The 20,777-nt window shown below is 37.6% G+C and overlaps 1 protein-coding gene across 8 annotated transcripts in view; it reads left to right on the top strand.

Moving 5' to 3' along the window:
• PLD1 (phospholipase D1) overlaps positions 1-20,777 on the top strand; it is a 281,147-nt gene that overhangs the window by 243,844 nt on the left and 16,526 nt on the right. For all 8 annotated transcript variants that reach the window (XM_023737926.1, XM_023737927.1, XM_023737928.1 and 5 more), the window contains 2 exons: positions 5,890-6,024; positions 15,997-16,150. In XM_023737926.1, the coding sequence (XP_023593694.1) occupies positions 5,890-6,024; positions 15,997-16,150 (289 nt within the window). The remainder of the gene's footprint in view (positions 1-5,889; positions 6,025-15,996; positions 16,151-20,777) is intronic.

Raw genomic sequence — 20,777 nt, 5'->3', positions numbered from 1 at the left:
CACCTGAATTTGGAGATGATCTCAAGATTAGATCTGACACATTGAACACTAATGACCAAAGAAAGACCAGACGAGTTGTGGGATGACGTCAAGGACATCATGCATGAAGAAACGGAAAAGGTCATTAAAAAGCCAGGAAAGAAAAGAAAAGACCAAAATGAATGTCAGAAAAGACTCTGAAACTTGCTCTTGAACGTGGAGTAACTAAAGTGAACAGAAGAAATGAAGTAAAAGAGCTGAACAGAAGCTTTCAAAGGACAGCGTGAGAAGACAAAGTAAAGTATTATAATGAAATGTACAAAGAGCTGGAGTTATAAAATCAAAAGAGAAAACACACTCAAGATTTCTCAAGCTGAAAGAACTGAAGAAAAATTCAAGCCTCAAGCTGCAATATTTAAGAATCCTATGGGCAAAATATTGAATGACACAGGAAGCATTAAAAGAAGATGGAAGGAATACGCAGTCACCGTACCAAACAGTAATGGTCACTGTTCTACCATTTCAGGAGGTAGCATATGATCAACAACCAATGGTGTTGAAGGAAGAAGTCCAAGCTGCACTGAAAGCATTAATGAAAAGCAAGGCTCCAGGAATTGACGGAATACCAATTGAGATATTGCAACAAACAGTTGCAACACTGGATGCACTCACTTGTCTATGCCAAGAAATTTGACTTGGTCAACTGACTGGAAGAGATCCATATTTTTGCCCATTCCAAAGAATAGTGATCCAACAGAATACAGAAATTATCACACAATGTCATTAATAGCACATGCAAATAAAATTTTGCTGAAGATCATTCAAAAATGGTTGCAGCAGTACATCAACAGGTACTGCTAGAAATTCAAGCTGGATTTGGAAGTGGACGTGGAACGAAGGCTATCATTGCTGATGTCAGATGGATCTTGGCTGAAAGCAGAGAATACCAAAATGATGTTTACCCGTTGTTTTATTGATTATGCAAACACATTCAACTGTGTGGATCATAACAAATTACGAATAACATTGCAAAGAATAGGAATTCCAGAACACTTAATTTTGCTCATGTGGAACCTGTACATAGACCAAGAGGCAGTAGTTCAAACACAACAAGGGGATACTACATGGTTTAAAATCAGGAAAGATGTGTGTCAGGGTTGTATCCTTTCACTATACTTATTCAATCTGTATGCTGAGCAAATAATCAGAGAAGCTGGACTATATAAAGAAGAACAAGGCATCAAGACTGGAGGAAGACGCATTAACAACTTGCAATATACAGATGACACCACCTTGCTTGCTAAAAGCAAAGAGGACTTGAAGTGCTTACTTAGGAGGATCAAAGAGTACAGCCTTCAGTATGGATTATACCTCAACATAAAGAAAACAAAAATCCTCACAACCGGACCAATAAGCAACATCATGATAAACAGAGAAGATTGAATTTGTCAAGGATTTCGTTTTACTTGGTTCCACAATCAACGCATTGGGCAAATCTTCTGCAAAAGACCTCTTTAAAGTGTTAAAAAGCAAAGATGTCACCTTGAGGACTAAGTTGTGCTTGACCCAAGCCAGGGTATTTTCAATCGCCACATATGATGCGAGACTGGACAATGAATATGGAAGACTGAAGAAGAGAAATACCTTTGAATTATGGTGTTAGCAAAGAATTTTGAATACACCATGGACTGTAGGTAGAATGAACAAATCTGTCTTGGAAGAAATATAGCCAGAGTGCTCCTTAGAATCGAGGATGGTGATACTTCATCTCAAGTACTTCGGACGTATTATCAGGAGGGACCAGTCCCTGGAGGAGGACATCATGCTTGGTAAAGCAGAGGGTCAGTGAAAAAGAGGAAGACCCTTACTGTGATGGACTGGCATAGTGGCTACAACGGTGAGCTCAAACATAGCAATGATTGCAAGGATGGCTTAGGACCAGGCAGTGTTTTGTTCTATTGTACATAAGGTCACTATGAGTCAGAACTGACTTGATGGCACCTAGCAACAGCAATGTTTTTGTGAATTGCCTATTTATGTCTTTTTCCATTTTTCTCTCAATATTTTGATCTTTTTTTTCCTTTCAATTATAGAGTAATTTTATATTGGGACTCTTGCTCTTTATAATATGTAACCGCAAATATTTTCTCCTTGTTTGTCATGTGCCTTTTGTTTTTGCTTGTCATGTTTTGAGCCACGTAAATGTGTTTGTTTTTAATGTAACTAAAATTTATCAGTCTTTTCTTTTAATGCCTCTGGATAGTTACAAAGCCTTTCCTACACTCAGTTTATGCAGGAATTCAGCCTTATTATTTTTTTCGAACACTTGTGTAATTTTAGATTCTTCTAATCCATTTACAGTTTATTTTTGTGATCAATGTGAGCTAGAAATATAATTTTTGTATTTTTCAAATGCCTATTCAATTATTCCAGCACCTTCTGTTAAAAAGTCCCTCCTTGTCCTAGTCGCTCGAAATGCCACATTTATCACATACTAAATTTCCATATTTACTTGGGTCTATTTCTGGACTTTCTATTCCATTTGCTGGTTTACTTGTGTATTCATGTACCAGTTCTTTAATCATTTAATTACACAGGCTTTTAGTATGTATTAATATCTAATAGGGCTAATGCCCCCACTTAGCTTTGCTTTTCCAGTTTTTTCCTAGTTATTCTCGAATGCTTACTTTTCCACATGAACTATAATATCAGCAGCGTCTAGCTGCATAAAAGTTGTGTTGATATTTTCACTGAGATTATATTTATAAATTTACCTGAGGAGAATGGACATCTGTCTTTCTAATGTTCAACTGTCCTATCCAAGAACAAGGGCATCTCCTTCCATTTGTTCAAGTCTATTCTTGTGTATTTTGATAGTGTTTTAAATATTTCCTTATAAAGTTCTGCAAAGTTATTCTTAAGTTTTTCCTTCAATATTTTATCCTTTTTGTTGCCATCGTAAATGTGTATTATCGTAGTTATCTAGTGCTGCTATAACAAATATCACAAGTAGATGGCTTTAACAAAGAGAAGTTTATTTTCTCACAGTCTAGGAGGCTAGAAGTCTGAATTCAGGTGCCAGCTCCAGGGGAAGGTATTCTCTCTTTATCAGCTCTGGGGGAAGGTCCTTGTCATCAATCTTCCCCTGGTCCAGAAGCCTCTCCTGGTTCTTCATTCTTTGTGACATGAGGTCCCCCAATCTCTCTGTTCACTTCTCTCTTTTATATTTCAAAAGAGACTCAAGACACAACCTAATCTTGTAGATTGAGTCCCACCTCATTAACATAACTGCCTCTAACCCTGCCTCATTAACATCATAGAGGTAGGATTTACAACACATAGGAAAATCATATCAGATGACAAAATGGTGAACGATTACACAATACTGAGAATCATAGCCTAGCCAAGTTGACACATATTTTGGGGGGGACACAATTCAATCCATAACATGTATGAAAGCTATTGATTTCTATATGTTAATTTATATCCTACCGAATTTATCAGCTGCAAATCATCTGCAAATGGAGGTGGTTTTACTTATTTTCCACTTCTTATAGGATTCTCTTGTCTAAATGCATAGGATGATACCTCCAAGACAATATTAAATTGTATGGAAAGTACACACATGTATATACACACATATACATATATATGTAAGTAATACATGTAAGAAGAGTTCCTGGGTGGTACAAATGGTTAAACTCTGGATTACTAACCAAAAGATTGGTGGTTCAAACCCACCCAGAGATGCCTTGGAAGTAAGGCCTAGCAATCTGCTTCTGAAAGGTCACAACTTTGAAAACCTTATGGAGCAGCTCTACTCTGCACACATGGTGTTGCCATGAAGAATCGACTTGTTGGCAGCTAACAACAATGACAGTATATGTATTACATATTTTTAAGCATGTTAAAAAAGTATCCTTCATTTTCTGCTTTCTCCATTGTTTTAATCAGGAATGGGTGCCGAATAGTGTCAAAAGCTTTTCAGCATATGTTGATACAGTCATATGATTTTTCTTTCTAGATCGATCAATATGATGTCTTATAATAATGGAGTTCTCATAATGAACAATTTTTGAGCAGGATTGCAACCCAGAACACATGTCACTTGGTTATGGAGTATTATTTTCTTACTGTGTACCTCTACTGTTAATTGTATAAATACCAAGGCTCTACGGAAGTGTGATTCAAAGAGTGATATCATCTAGGGTGTTTATTGATCTACAGATTTGTGTTGAAGCAGACTCTCTGAGGAGGGCTGCAGGAATTTGCTTTTAACAAGTCCCCACAGGTGGTCTTTATGCACACTGAAAACCGCTTGTCTCCTATATTGTCCAATGTGAAGTTTTTAAAAATGGAAAATTACTGCAAAAAAAAATTATTTACTTTAGCAAAGGATTTGCTGATTCCAATTAAAAGGTGTTTTGTGTCTTAAAATTTTAGATTCTAGATCATGACCAGCAGCAGGAAAATAGATGATACAGAGAAACCAAAAAGTAAAACATTAGCAGCCAACTGAATATTCATTCATTCATTCACTCACTCATTTATTCATCTTTAACACTGTGCAAGGACTGAGGATACAAAATACGTAAGACCCAATTCCTGTATAACAGTAGGAGAAATGGAGCGTTAGAAAAATATGTATAAAACGATATATTAGGCATTATATTAGAAATATTTTCTGAGAATTGGGTGGGCGTTGGGGGCTTAAAAGAAGAAATGCTCCTCTCTCCTGGATCAGAGAAGACTTTAAAGAGGAGGTGTTGCCTTAGATGAAGAATCTTTACAATATGTTAACAGATGGGGAAAGAAATTGATTTGCAAAATCCTGTTTACATGGAACTTTGTGGGAACACATCTCTTACACCTACAGTTCAACTTTTGGCAAACACAGTTACAAGCTCTCTCATACATATAGGGAAGGTAATCTGTTAGTGGAGGAATCTCCGTGTATAACCTGTCAAAGAATTTCTTTCTCAGACGTGCAAACTTAATAGAAACACTGGATGACATCAACAGTAATAGAAAACATTAGTAATAAATGGAAACTTCAATAAATGGAACTATTAGTATGTTTCATGTTCTCTAAAAGGGAGAAAAAGATTTATATTCTCTTTCTATTAGAATGTGAAATGGTTTATTTCCACTCCATTTATTCTTAGTATCAGACATTGCTTATCTGGGACAGCCACTTCGTGGGAGAGGGAACATAAAATCCTGTAACTCACTCTCATGCCGGGGTAATGATTATTGGTTGCTTGGTACAGAAAGTGTCTCTACTATCACATGATGAGGTTTCAAAGTACAAACCTAGTACCACTTCATCTGAAGAAAATTCACGAAAGTAAAAAGTAGCGAGGATTCTTTCATTCCCTTATTTTGATGACCTTGGAGGAGGAGGACTTTTAAATTTCCAACATTTTTATTTACTCAAAGTCTATCAATTTTAAATGCTCTTTTGGCGTGAATATGTCTGCATCAGGTGGTCTTGGGACACATCTTGCACTGAATTTAAATGGCAGCAGGTATCAACTAAGATAAATGGAAATGTTACCCTGAAATCTTGGATTACCTACTGTGGCTTAGCTGTAATCATCACTCTTCAGTAATTACCTGCCAAATCACTAAAATGTTTATGTTTGAATTTATTTAATGGATTAAGATTTTAATGATTCAATGATTAGAAAATATGTATATTCATCCAGATTAACAATATGAAACTCTTTAGACAGCAAAAATAGATCCAGGGAGAATTCTGAAATTAAAAAAAAACTATACATATTATAGATAAACTATTCTCAAGAATCTATTGAAGTAGCATATTTGTTTTGCAGAACAGTGAAACTTAATATGCTTTGATTCAGCTTGATCATATTCATTTGAGCAACCTTTTGTTTTAATTTACAGTTGGCAATCAGTGGATAAATTACATTTCATTCTGTGGCCTTAGAACACATGCAGAGCTTGAAGGAAACCTAGTCACTGAGCTTATCTATGTCCACAGCAAGTTGCTAATTGCTGATGACAACACTGTTATTATTGGTAAGTAGATGGCCTAAAAATTTACCCTATGGAAAAGTCTTTCTTATGATTCTTACCAGGCTTCCTTAGCAGTTGAAAGGGGCAGTAACACAGTATCTAAAACATTTCTGAAACAATCATTTTCTCTTACATCCTTTATGACCCCTGTTTTTATTTAGGAAGAAACTGAGGCACAGAGCAATTGAATGGCCTTTGTGCAAATTACAATATCCAGAGACAGTAGTTTAACCCAGCAGTCCAATAATCTGCCTGCTTCCCTTATTGTTCCCTTATTTTTATTTTGAATCCAAGTATCTAGATTTTGGGGATTACAGAAGCAAAAAGTGCATCATAAATGAATACCTGGTGGTATTCTGGTGAACGTCTGTGGTAACCATTACTACAGATCAGAAAGTATGCAAGAGTCAAAATCGGAAGGATATTAAAACATCACAGCCTCTATGATTACCAATTTTTTTTCCTAGCGTTTATGTTTCGAGTGTTATAATCAGGGTGTAAGCAGGCCAGCTTTGTTGATGTGTGTATGGGTCAGGTAGGAATTGTGTATTAATGATATGTAATCCTGAAGTCTGCAATCTTTTCTTGTCAAGGATACCCCGTAGATTTCTCCAGGGTCCTATCTCCACTGACAGATTTGAGAGAGTTATTTGTGCGTTCTACCCAGATAAGATCAACTTGACAAGGGGGAGCTGAAGTTTAGCTTCCTTCTTTCATACACATATAGAAAGCTTCATTTTCTCATCATTGAATTGTTTTGCTTTCCAGTACCATGTTAGGCTAACACCAAAAGTCCAGGATGAGAAATAGAGGAATAATAACTAGCCGAATAAATGAATGAGTTGGTAGAGGGACAGGGTGCTTAGAGACGTGATATGAATTGGGAATTCTGCTCATCTGTTTTAAATAAAATGTAGTCTCTCGGTTATAATAAGGTACTTCCCTATTCTTTAAGAAACTAAATATCCTGGAGTGTTTTGAAAGTTTTTTGACACTAAATATGCCTTTTCTGTCTCTATTCTCCACTGGGGAAAAAAATAATAATAATTCATATTTAAGAGTAATGATACTGTCTTATCTGCAACATGATTTGAAAAGAAAGGAGCAGTTCTGAAACTTGTGCCAAAATTTTATAGACCACAGTGGTGAGATACATTCTCTAAGTACTTGCACCGGGCAATTAAGAAAATATCTGGTGTTGTCGATCTCTTGCTCTATAGGGATTGAAGCTCTTAGGGGGTTTACACACTCCTCCAAAAAAAAAACAAACAAGGTCTCTCTTATTTCCCTCAAGTTACTCTACCTTGCTCTTCAGAAGCCAAACTACAGAATATTTTTATATTAATTTTGACCATGACAATAGGAATGGAAAGATATTGATGTTTGCTGAAACAGAAAAACAAACAAAGCCAAGTAAAATTCAGTTGATCTCTTAAGGTTTCAGAACTCCTGAAGTAAAAATTGACAGATGTAAATATTTTCCTTTTAAAGGTCATTTTTCTTTCAGCCTGCTTTACTTTACATGAAGTGTAAATGCAAAGTAGTTTTTGGTAACAGAGCTAACAGTGAAATACGTTCGTTGAGTTTTTTAATTGAATTGTTTTCTAGAAAGGTCTGTGAACCCCCACAGGCTACATTTTATTTGAGCTAGCAGTGATTGATCAATTTTGCACACAATTCTTATTCTGTCTGATGAAAATGAAGATGTGGCCTTGGGAGTGTTAAGAGGTCAAATTTGTCAGTCCTGAGAGGCTGAATTTCTTTTTCTCCTTCTCAAGGGCAGTGTTATTTAAAGAACAGATTTCCCCCACAGAAAAATCCAAATATGCTTTTGTTCTTTTTATCTCAGTGGAAACTCTTTGAGTAAGTGGATTTGTTGTTGCTGCTCCAATACATCAGCCCCATTTGAGTTTATAATACAAAGAAAAGTGTTTACAATTTTTAGAGAGGAGTTTGAGATGCTAGACTGAGAATATTTTACAGGTGTTAAGCAAATATTTAAAGGCTTAGTTTAAAGGAGGTTAAAGTAACCTGTGATTAATTTTCTAACATGACAGACTTATGCCAGAATAATTGAATAATTGACATAAGAAAAATCGAGTTACCATTTAGCTTCACTTTTTTCCTCACGAGGAAGTATTTGTTTTCTCACAATGAAGGTATAGCTTTAATTATCCATTGCCCTGGGTGGCCCTGCTAGTCATGAAATCTGTGGCCAAATCCAGTTTTTTCTAATCCATCTTAATACTGGCACTTAACCAAACCAACATTTATTTTCTTTACTAAATAAAACAAGGCTATCCTTTAAGTAAGGAGCCCTGATGGCACAATGGTTAAGCACTTAGCTGCTAACCAAAAGGTTGGCAATTGGAACCTACCAGGGGCACCCTGGGAGAAAGGCCTGGCAATCTGCTCCCATAAAGATTAACCCATTACCGTTGAGTCAAGTTGATTCCAACTCATAGAGATCCTACAGAACAGAGTAAAAGTGCACCCTAGAGTTTCCAAGGCTGTAATATTTACGGAAACAGACTGCCACATCTTTCTCCTTTGGAGAGACTGGTAGGTTCAAACCACCAACCTTTCCGTTACTAGCCAAGCACTTTAACTACTGCGTCACCAGGGCTCCTTTCCATAAAGAGTACAGCCTAGAAAACCCTACTGGGAAGTTCTGCTCCGTCACATGGAGTCACTATGAGTCAAAAGCAACTTGATAGTAACTCACAGCAACAAACCCTTTAAGCAGAATTTAAGTCTACCCTGTTGACTAAGAGAAACAATTATTTTAATGTTAACTAATTCACTACAAAGTACAATAGGCAGATATAAAAATGAATAAAACAGTACAGTTGCCCTCAAAAGGGGAGGCTGGTATTCCTTCCACCTCACTGTGAGAAACAGCTGGATGGATATTGAGGACTTGGAGCAAGAATGTCCAGGGGCAATCAGCAAGCGTGTGGGGGAGATGGGGAAGTAGGTACAGTCACTGAATATCAGTATGTAAAAGGGCAGCCTTCAGAGTGATATATGAGGGTGCGAATCTACTCACTGGCAATGGGGTAGTTGAAGGATTGCCATATTAAGGTGGAATTACACTTATTCTAAAAAGATTTCATCCAGTAGGTCTCAATCCTTAACTGCATTAAAATTGCCTGGGAGAGCTTTTAAAGTGTATGTGTGTGTATATATATAAAATTTAGGGGGAAGTTTGCTCAAGTCTGCAATTTACTTTAAAATGAATCAAAAAATAAGATGGGTTCATTGATGAGTAGAGAGGTATTGGGGGGAAATACTAATGTCTGGTTCCTACTTCCAGAAATTCTGATTGAACTGGTTTGGTTTGGTTTGGGGCTCAGGCATTAGGCGTTATTTTTGTTTTGGTATCACAATTTTTAAAAAGCATCCTAAGTGAGTCTACTGTGCAAGCAGGATTGAGAAACTCTGGTCTGGAGGTACAAGAGATACCAGTAGGTAGAAACTACATTGTAGCCTACTTGGGCTCATTGGTAGAATCCGTTTTCCTTTGAAACAAATTAAACAGAGGAGGGAGGGTGTATTAGCTTCCCATGGCTGCTGTAACAAATCACCACAAATTTAGCTTTTAAAAAATTATTTTCTTACAGTTCTGTAGGTTGAAAGTCCAACATGGGCCTCCTGGACTAAAATGAAGGTGTTGGCAGGGCTGCATTTCTTTTTGGAGGCTCTGTAGGAGAATCCAAGTAGCCCTGGTGGCACAGTTGTTAAGTGCTTGGCTGCTAACCAAAAGGCTGGTGGTTCGAACCCCCAGCAGCTCCACAGGAGAAAGATGTGGCAGTCTGCTTCCATAAAGATTACAGCTTAGCAAACCCTATGGGGCAGTTCTACTCTATCCTGTAGGGTTGCTATGAGTCGGAAGCAACTCGACAGCAACAGGTATGGGAGAATCCATTTCCTTACCTTTTCTAGCTTCTGGAGACTGCCCACATTCTTTGGGCTGTAGCCCCCTTCCTCCATCTTCAAAGCCAGCAACATTACATCTCTCTAAAGCTTCCCCAAAGCCTCTCAACCCATTCTTCTGTAATCATATCTGCCTCTGAATCCCTTTCACTTTTAAGAGACCTTGAAATGACGATGGGCCAACCTGGATAATCCAAGATACTCTCCCTGTTTTAAGGTCAACTGATTAGCAACCTTAATTCCATCTGCAACCTTGAATCCCCTTGCCATGTAACCTAACATATTCACAGGTTCTAGGAATTAAGATGTGGACATCTTTGGGGTCCATTATTCTTCCTGTCACAGAAACATTTAACAGTTTCTTAAACAAGACACACAAGCCTCAAAGGAAAAGATTGAGAAACGCAACTGCATTAAGGTTCAGAGTTTTATTCATTAAAAGGCACCATAAAGAAAATAAAAAGATAAAACAAACTGAAAGAAGGTATTTGCAACATACGTAATATCCAGAATTCATAAAGCATCCCTATAAATCAGTAAGAAAAGAAAGCATCCAAAGAAAAATGGGCAAAGGACTTGTGTAGGAATTTCACCAGAGGACATACCCACAGCCCGTAAACATCTTATGTTTCTTAATTCTTAATAGATGTTCCTTCTCATTGCATATAATAATGAGACAATTGTTTTTAGAAATACCAGACTGGCAAAAATTTAAAAGTTGGGCAATCCTATCTATTGCTAGGAGCCCTGGTGGCTCAATGGTTAAGCACTTGGCTGCTAACCAAAAGGTCAGCAATTTGAACCCACCAGCTACTGTGAAGGAGAAAAGACCTGGAGATCTGCTCCCATAATGATTGCAGCCTAGGAAACCCTATGGGACAGTTCTACTCTGTCATATAGGATTGCTGTGAGTCAGAATCAACTCGGTGACACACAATAATTACATCTATTGCTAGTGGGAGTACAAGTTGGTATAACCACTTTGGAAAGCAGTATGGCATTACCTAATAAAGTCACACACCCTGTAACCCAGCAATCCGTTCCTCTATGTAGAGGCTAGATAAAACTCTCGCATGTGTATACCAGCAAACGTGTACAACTGTGTAGAGCAGAATTGTGCCTCACAGCAAAACTCTGGAAGCAACCCACACATCCATCAACCGTACAATGAATAAATAAATTCTGATGTGTTCCTTCAAGAAAAATAAATGCATTATAATTACGCACATCAAAGCAGAAAAATCCCAGAGACATAATATCGAATGAAAGAAGCAAATCTCAAAAGGTTAGCTGCTACATGATTTCACTTACATAAATTAAAAAATGAGTCAAAAGTAAATAATTTTTTGTTTAGAAAAGCATGCAGAGCATGATGAATACAAAATTCCATACAAAGGGTCCTTCTTGGGGGTGGTGGTGGATGGGAAGTCACCTGAGGGCTTCTGGGGTGGGTAATGTTCTGTTGTTCAGTTTGGGTGATAAGTACAGGGATGTTCATTTTTCATTTTATTGCTGCTTAAGTCGTACATAAGTGTTTTCACATACTGTTTTGCATTTTGCTTTATTTCACAATTGTTTTAAAGTTCCCTAATAAAAGACTTAGAAAAGGTCATTTTCTAAAAATATTCATTTTTTAAATTATCGATGGAAAGTCCTAATAAAAATAAGGGGTTTCAATTACCATGAAAAGTAATACATAAATATAATACATATTTGCTGTAAACAGTTCAAACTATAGGGAAGTATACAGGGTAAAACTCCCCTTATTGTCCTCACTCTCTTCCTCAGAAGGAACTTATCACTCTTAACAATTCAGTGTGTATCCCTCACTCTCCCCTTTTCCTCCTATGTTACACACAACGAGATAATACTATATCTGCTGTTCTGAACTTGTTCTTCTGAATAGAGGAGCTTTTAGCAATAAGAATGGAGGCGGCATTTACAGTTATCAATATCTCATTTTCAGTATCTCACTTATTAAATTCATCGAAAATTTTCTCATCTCTTTCTTCACATTCCTATGAAGTGATAGCCATCTCACTTATCCCACGTGGTTGAGGGTCATGCCCTCCGTAACTCTAGATCAGCCCTTGAGGCCCAAGAACCACACATTCTCTCACTAAGAATTCCAGCTCACGGTGCCAGGAGTATATTTTTTCCTTTGGGAGTGTGGGGGCTCATGGTGGTGGAGGAAGGCTGGGGGGTCCGTGTCACAGTGTGTTTCTTGTGAAGAGACTTTCCAGTCTGGTTCACATCCCAGTTACCCCGACAGTGAACATAGCAGCAGTGTCTCTCCAGCAGGCAGCTTAAGAGTGGGCTCCACCCAAGCCAAGGGTATCATGAAGCCCAAGAGCAGTACTATGGGAATGCTGTTCCTTGCTTCCTTACAGCTCACACACAGGGAAGGGGGTGAGTAACTCAGAGGGAGGCTTCTTCAATACAAATGCTACATTCCTCCTGTTGCCATGTTCTCTGCTGCAGATATTACATAGTTAACAAGTGTCTGATAAGAATGCCAATAATTATATTTGTGGAGCAGTTTGTGGGTCAGTAAATGCTTTCACATGATTTTACTTAATTCCCACAACAACACTACAAGGTCACACTATTATCTCAATGTATAAAAGATGAAATTAAAGCTGAGAAAGTTCAATGATGCTCAAATAATGCTGGACCAACTCTCAAACCCAAAGACATGACTGCAAATTTATATTCTGTAATCAAAATATCAGTTTATGTATTAAGAGTGATTTGCCACTAACGAAACAAAGTGTCTGAAAGGTTTTTACAGCACACCAGTAGCACTCCCAAATGTCTGCTATGTGCTCAATTCTGTCACACAGGGCCACCATAGGCGCCATTTGCATCCATAATCATCAATGATTTGTATATTAACTGTGACTATATTGCAGCAAATGGCAGTACAGGCAGTCCCCAGGTTATGAATGAGATCCATTTCCAAGTGTGTCTTTAAGTCGAATTTGTAGGTAAGTCGGAACAGGTGCAAATGGTTCTTATTTAGCCTTACTATAGTGCAAGAAAGGGCCCTGGTGGTGCAGTGATTAAGAGCTTGGCTTCTAACCAAAAGGTTGGCAGTTTGAATCCTCCAGCCACTCCTTGGAAACCCTATGGGGCAGTTCTACTCTGTCCTGTAGGATCGCTATAAGGTCACTAAGAGTTGGAATGACTCCATGGCAACGGGTTTTTTTGTTTGTTTTAGTGCAAGAAAAGGCTAGAAGTCTTTTCAATTATTTAAAAGCTACATATGCAGCAAGTGAAAGGGAGCGTTATAAAGAATTTGTTTCGAGTAGGGATTGATTGGTTCAGTCGTTTCAGAGAGAGGGCAAATTTACATAACATTAAAGGCCAAGTATGAGTTGTCCTTAAGTCGGACTGTTGTAACTCAGGGACTGACTATAGTCTTTTTTGGAAGGGGCAGCTTTTCCTAAAGCACAAAACCCTGCCATTTGGGCTCATGGCAGGGCTGCTATTGCCTTTCACCCCTGGCTATCACTGTCACAGAGGGCAGCTGGTGCTCTTGTTCAACCTGATCCTTCTGCTCCGTGTCTTCAGAAGCAGTGGAAGCACAATGGAATATTACACAATGATGAGGAACAATGATGAAGCTGTGAAACATCGTATAACGTGGTGGAAGCTGGAACTTATTATACTGAGTGAATTTAGTCACAGAAGACAAATACTGTATAAGACCACTATTATAAGAACTCAAGAAAAGGTTTAAACACAGAAGAAAACATTCTTTGATGGTTATGGGGGTGGGGAGGGAGGGTGAGGTTTACTGACTAACTAGATAGTAGATAAGAATCATCCTAGGTGAAGGGAAGGACAGCATACACTACAGGGGAAGCCAGCACAACTGGACTAAACCAAAGCTAAGAAGTTTCCTCAATACAATCAAATACTTTGAGAGACAGAGTAGCAGGAATAGGGGGTCTGGGGACCATGCTTTCAGGGGACATCTAGGTCAACTGACATAAGAAAGCTTATTAAGAAAATGTTCTGCATCCTACTTTGGTGAGTGGCGTCTGGGGTCTTAAAAGCTTGCAAGCGGCCATCTAAGATGCAACAATTGGTCCCAACCACTTGGAGTAAAGGAGAACAAAGAACATCAAACACACAAGGAAAGTATTAGCCCAAGAGACAGAATGGGCCACATAAACCGGAGTCTTCATCAGCCTGAGACCAGAAGAACTAGATGGTGCCCGGCTACCACCAATGAACGTCCTGACAGGGAACACAACAGAGGGTCCCTGATGGAGCAGTAGAACGATGGGATGCAGAACTCAAATTCTAGTAAGAAGACCAGACTTAATGGTCTGACTGAGACTGGAGGTGCCCCGGAAGGCATGACCCCTGGACTCTTTATCACCCCAGAATTAAAACAATTTCCAAGGCCAACTCTTCAGACAGGGATTGGACTGGACTGCGGGACCTAAAGTGATACTCATGAAGAATGTGCCTCTTAGTCAAGTAGATACAAGAGACCAAAGGGGCAGCTTCTGTCCAGAGGTGAGAATGGGAAGGCAGAGAGAGTTAGGAGCTGGTTGAATGTTGATGGGGAATCGGGTGGAGGGGAGGAGTGTGCTGTCACAGAATGGGGTGAACGGTTAGGGTCTCATAACAATGTATGTAAAAAAAAAAATCTGTAAGGGAGACTAACTTGAAATGTAAACTTCATTTAATTACAACAATTAAAAGGAAAAAAATTAAAAAAAGAAACAGTGGAAGGTTGAACTAGGGCAAGAGGAACAATAAGAAGAGAGTCAGTCAGATCCCTTCTGTAGTTTGTAGAACACCTCAAGGATTCAGAAGAGTGAATCTGCAGTGATTAATTCAGAAACATCATGGCGGTTTCTGAATACACAGCAGAGTGCTGCAGAAAACACCGGTTGAAATAATTAAAATATGTGCCATATAAATGTCAAAGTCAAAATTCTTAGCTCACTGGATTTAAAAATAGAATGGAGGGAAGTTGATACAGAAGCTGTTGGCATGCCACTCAAGTGATACAAGAGAATGGAAAACCCACAGCCACTAAAGATATTCCATACTTGAGATTAGACTCTGTTGTGAAGGTTCTCTTGGGCTTTGACTTCATAATTATATGATTATGGGTTAAAGTCTACAGAGAGTCTAATCTTTAGTCTAAAAGCAAAGCCATCTTCTGTTCGCAGCTAGTAATTTTTTTTTTTTTTTAAGTGCTTGATGCGTATGTTGGAGCCCTGGTGGCACAGTGGTTAGGAGCTCGGCTGCTAACCAGAAGATTGGCAGTTCGAATCCACCAACTACTCCTTGGAAACCCTATGGGGCAGTTCTCTGTCCTATAGGGTCACTCTGAGTCAGAATTGACTCAACAGCAATGGATTTGGTTTAGTTTGGGTTTGATGCATATATCAGTTAGGATCCTTTGAACCACAAGATAAAAACAAAAACATATTATATCATATAACAGACAGTGGGAAGTTCCAGGGTTTGCTAGTTCAGTGACGTAAAGACCCAGAGTCTTTCTTCTTTCCTCTCTGCCATCCTTGGCTTATCTGTTTGTACCCTAACCAAACAAAAAACTAACCCATTACCATTGTTTCCAACTCAGTACCCTAGTGATTGTAAAATGGCTGCAGCAACTCCGGGAATTCTGTCCTCATCCACCCTCTCAAGCCAAAATATTCATAGGTTGAAAGAGACAGCATTCCCTTTCCTGTGTCCCTTTAAAAGAAGGAGAAAAATTTTCTCAGAAACCCCCAACAGACTTTCTTTCATGCCTCACTGGCTAGATTTACATCAAATGCCTATTCCTAAGCCGGTTACTGGCAAAAAGAATGAAATTACTGTGGCTGTTTTAGACTTATCAAGTCTCATCCCTGGGTTAGGGAGCACCCTATTTCCCTAAAACAATCTTCTGATGATAACCTGAACAAAATCAGGGTTTCGTTAGCAAGTGAGAATGGAGTGGGAAGGGCAGCCAGCAGTGTCTGCCACAATGAGGAGGTTGCTTAGTTTCACTGTTTCTCCCTGTAGGCTCTGCTAATATAAACGACCGAAGCATGCTGGGAAAACGTGACAGTGAAATAGCTGTCATTGTACAGGACACGGAGACGGTTCCTTCAGTAATGGATGGAGAAGAGTACCAGGCTGGCCAGTTTGCCCAAGGACTTCGGCTACAGTGCTTTAGGTCAGCCCTACAAAGCTGTCTGTCTTACACAGTTGTACACAATAGACAGTGGACCCTAGCCCCAACCTCTTAACCTTAGCACACATTTCATTTCCAGTTCTTTTTTTTTTTGTCTGAAACAGCATTTCCCAGAATATAGTATGTGTATCATCCGTAGTATATGAAATGACTTTATATGGTTCACAAACATTTTTTGTTTTAATAATTTTTTTTTATTTTAATGTGTAATATTAAAAAAAAACTAGCATTTTAAATCTATTAATTGATTTTGGATCAGATCAGGTCAAACCATTTAGTGTCTATTTAAATTTTTTTTTAAGTGAGTTTGTTTTTTTAAAACTAAAATAGACCCAGTAATACAAGGATATGATAAAAATCATTAAAAGAGCATTCTGGTAGCCACTGGTGTAAAATTTATGTGTGGGAACTCTGGTTCTCAGGTTTAAGGGGACTCCAGGAGACATGGAAGATGCCTGATCTTCTGCAAAAAGACATGAGTTTTAAACAATCTGTGGTCAAGCATAAGAAACAATGGGTTAGGAAGCAAAGGGCCATCTGGCTGTAAATGAGTCCCTCATTCAATAAAGCTTTATTGAGAACTTTCTAGGGCTGGGCTCTAACCGCCTGCCCCTGCACTCACTGGCCCCTATAGTCTATTCTCCATAGCACTGATCCTTCTAGAACCTAACTCAGATCATGCATGTCACTCCTCTGCTTACCACACACGCTCCATGGCTTCTGACCTCACCTGCAGTAAATCCTGGTCATCAACATAATGTCATCTCCTCTCAATCTCCCCTCTCCCCTCGCTGCAGACACACCATCTAAGAAACAGCCTAGCCACTCTCTTGCCTTGTAGTAAGTCCACAATTGTATGATTCCAAAACATTATTTGCTATGCTGTGATTTCAGTGTGGCCTCTACAGTGAGAGGCAGCCAGTCTCTTAAATAGAGTTAAGGTGGTACTTTAAGCTATTTGGGGAAAGGCACTGCTCAAAAAAGCACAGCAGAGCTGTAATCCTTCATGTGTTAATGCCCAAGTTTGGAAATGGGCTGAGTTGCAGAGAGACACGTAATGGACACTTCAGTCCCTGCAAAAACAGGCGTCTATCTTCCTCATACCAAACAGTCCCGACTGGGGACTTTAGAGAACTAAGATAAGCTTCCTGTTCAGACAGAGTTCATTCTGCCCTCTGCTTACTCAAGGAGCTCTGCAAAGCCAGCCCTCAGTATCCACTGTCAATACCTTCTAACAACTTTTATTGCTGTGTCTACTGCTTCTGGTATGCATTGTTTTACCAGTAAGAATGTTTCCAAACCACCGATATTTCAATTAAATTCTAATGTTAATTTGTTTTGTTTAACAGGGGAGAGTTGAAAATTAGTGTCCTGCTAATCAATCCATTGATAGCCTACTGCAGCATATAGAAGGAAACAAGTATTTCCACTTGTAAACTGGAAATATGTGTCATATCTTTTCAGTTTTGTGAGAACTTATATATTCCCTTTAAAGTACTGAGATTCTTTATAACTTTTTAAATGTATAATAATTACAGAAGTAGATGGTTCCAGTTTCAAAATACTATATGGTAGAAAATTTGACAAATTCAAAAAAGCAATAAGAAAATTAAATTCATCTGTAATCCCACCACCCAGTTAACATTCAGTATGTATCATTCCACTTTTTTCTATACATATATAATATTAATATACTATTTTTTAAATTAGGGTCTGCAGTTCTACAGTGTTATTATTTAAATAATATGTTACACACATTTTCCCTTGTCATTAAGTATTCTTAATAGTTGCATTGTATTCCATCATATGGATACACCAGCATTCATTTAACTTATAACTCGTTGTTGGGCAGATTTTTTTGCTGATATTTTAAAAAAATGGGTAGACAGCATCTTGTTTGCCTCCTTAAACTAAACCCTTACTATGCAGTTTCTAGTCAAAGGAAATGTGCAACTTCCTTTGCCCTCTAATATTTTGTTTTATCACTAGCGATGTTTTCGAGGGCTTATTCCGCCCATCTTTACTAATAATCGAATTCCATTATTTTATTAATCTTCGCTAATTTGTTAGACTTTAAATGGCGTTTAATTATCTTAGTTTGCATAATTGAGGGTTTTTTTTAAAAATGGTTTGTTGGCAATGTGTAATTGTTCTTTTCTAAATTGCCTAGCCTATTCATATCCTTCACCTATCCTGTTGGAATACTTACCTTTTTTAATGATTTATAAGTACTTTCAATACATAAAATACTAATTCCTTTGTCATATTTGTTACAAATTTGGTTAATCAATTACCTTTAATCATATTTAGAGTATTTGGAGGAAGCTTTGAAATTCTTATTAATCAGATCTATCAGTTTTTTCTGTTTTTTCCTTCCTTTTTTTTTGTATGCATATAATAGCTCCCCCAGCCCCAAATCAAATATTTACTTATATTTTCTTCAAATGATTGCTTGATTTTACTTTTTACCTTTAACATCTGGAACTTATTTTAATATAAGAAGTGAGATAAGGGTGCTAACTTTTTCTTTCCCCAAATAACCAACTGATCCATACTCTGTAATGTATAACACTCTTTGCCTACCCAATTTGCAACGCTGCTTTATGATACACTGAATTCCCATATACATTAGGACTTCTAATCTCTCTGTTAGAGTCTGGTGAAAGTCTGTCACTTGCATACCAGTGTGATACTATTTTAATTATTGCAGCTGTACATGTTAATATTTGGGAGAGCTGCTTCTTGCCATACTGCTTCCTCAAATTAGTCTTCTTTTGCAGGATACTCTTAGCTATTCTTAACTGTTCATTTTTCTATATGAACTTCAGAATTGTTTGTTCTCTCAAATCCTTATTAGTTATTTTTATTTGTGATTACAGTTGATTTATAGATTAATATAAAAAGAATTGACATCTAATCTACAATATTGAGTTATCCTGTTGAAGAGCAAGGTGTGGTCTTCCATTTATTCAATTCTTTTTCATTGTTCAATAAAACATTAAAGTTTTTTTTGTTCTTTAGTACATCACTAGAGGTGGGTTTTTTTTTTTTTTTCCATTTTTTTTATATAAGTCCTATGTATTTCATGCTAAGTTTATTCCTTGGTGCTTTATTTTTCCTGGCAGTTTTCAAACTGTCTTAAAGAGGTAGCTGTTCTTGAACAATTACTTTCCTTTGCCCGATGGCAAACACAGATAATATATTAAAAAGCACCACAAAAACCTTGTGTCAGTTTTAGCCTCTTTTTATTAGGAAATGTTCCCAAACATAAATATTATGGCCTAGAGCACAGCCATTTTCTCACTAAAAAAAAAAAATGCATCTTCAGTCCATTTTCCATCTGGGCTATTTTTGAATAGAAATACAGAGACACATTTCGATGTGAAATCAATTCTGAATAGAGACAGAATCAACCATCAGGATACTGCGCTGAATGTCACAACTATGTGCCAAACAGTTCATTAAGTCCTGGAAAATTATCCCAACTTTATGTATGTAACCATCACGTAACAGAAATCATTATCCACATATAGAGCTCAGAATCATTTAAAGTGATAGACATGAGGAATGCAAAGAACAGAAACAATCTTTTTTTCACTTTCTGTGAAACAAACAATAAAGTGCGTTATGCACTTCAACATAAAATCAAACTGGTTTTTCCCAAATCACAGTTTCTCAAAGGAAAACCCAAAGCACTTCGTTTTGTTTTTGCTGTGCATTTCAATATAAATTTCTTATAATTAAAATACTGATGGGAGAAAATAATTTATTGCTAGTGTTTTATTTAAAAAACTTTTTCTACAAACAAGCCCTTAACTGATAACTTGGTGGACACATTGCCTCTCCTTTTGTTCTAATTTAAAGGCAAAGTCACAGAAGTACTCTTTTTGCTCAATTTTCAGCCGGTTAGACTGACTCAGATCAAAGTTATTATTATATTTGGCTTAGTGCTATAACTTCCGCTGTCCTTCAAACCCAGTGCAGTAAAATTTTGCTCTGGATCTTAGTGAGTAGCCAGCATCTGAGTACGTGCAACATCCCCGAGTCTCTCTCTTTTTTTTTAAAAAACATTTTTTTTTTATTGTACTTTAGATGAAGTTTTACAGAGCAAACTAGTTTCTCATTAAACAATAAACATTGTTTTGTCACATTGGTTGCCAACCCCATCACATGTCAACACTCTCCCCTTCTCAACCTTGGGTTCCCCCTTATCAGCTTTCCTGTCCCCTCCTGCCTTCTCGTCCTTGCCCCTGGGCTGGCATGCCCATTTAGGACTAAGGAACTTTTGACTTATTCTTTTTAAATTTATTTAATACGACTTTACTTTTTTTTTTCCCCAATGATAAAAGTCACACTTTTTTTTTTTTTTTTTAGTAGGCAGGAATTTCTTTTTTTTAATTGTACTTCAGGTGAAGGCTTACAGAAAAAATAGTTTCTCATGAAACAGTAGTACAAATATTGTTTTATGACATTGGTTAACAACCCCACAACATGTCGACCCTCTAACTTCTCAACCTTTTTTTTTTTTGGTGAAAATATACATAGCCAAAGATACACCATTTCAAAAATTTCTACATGCACAGTTCAGTGACATTGACTACGCTCTTCC

Source organism: Trichechus manatus, unplaced genomic scaffold, assembly GCF_000243295.1.
Source record: "Trichechus manatus latirostris isolate Lorelei unplaced genomic scaffold, TriManLat1.0 scaffold00110, whole genome shotgun sequence".
Taxonomy (NCBI): domain Eukaryota; kingdom Metazoa; phylum Chordata; class Mammalia; order Sirenia; family Trichechidae; genus Trichechus; species Trichechus manatus.
This window is presented reverse-complemented; position numbering and strand designations above follow the sequence as displayed.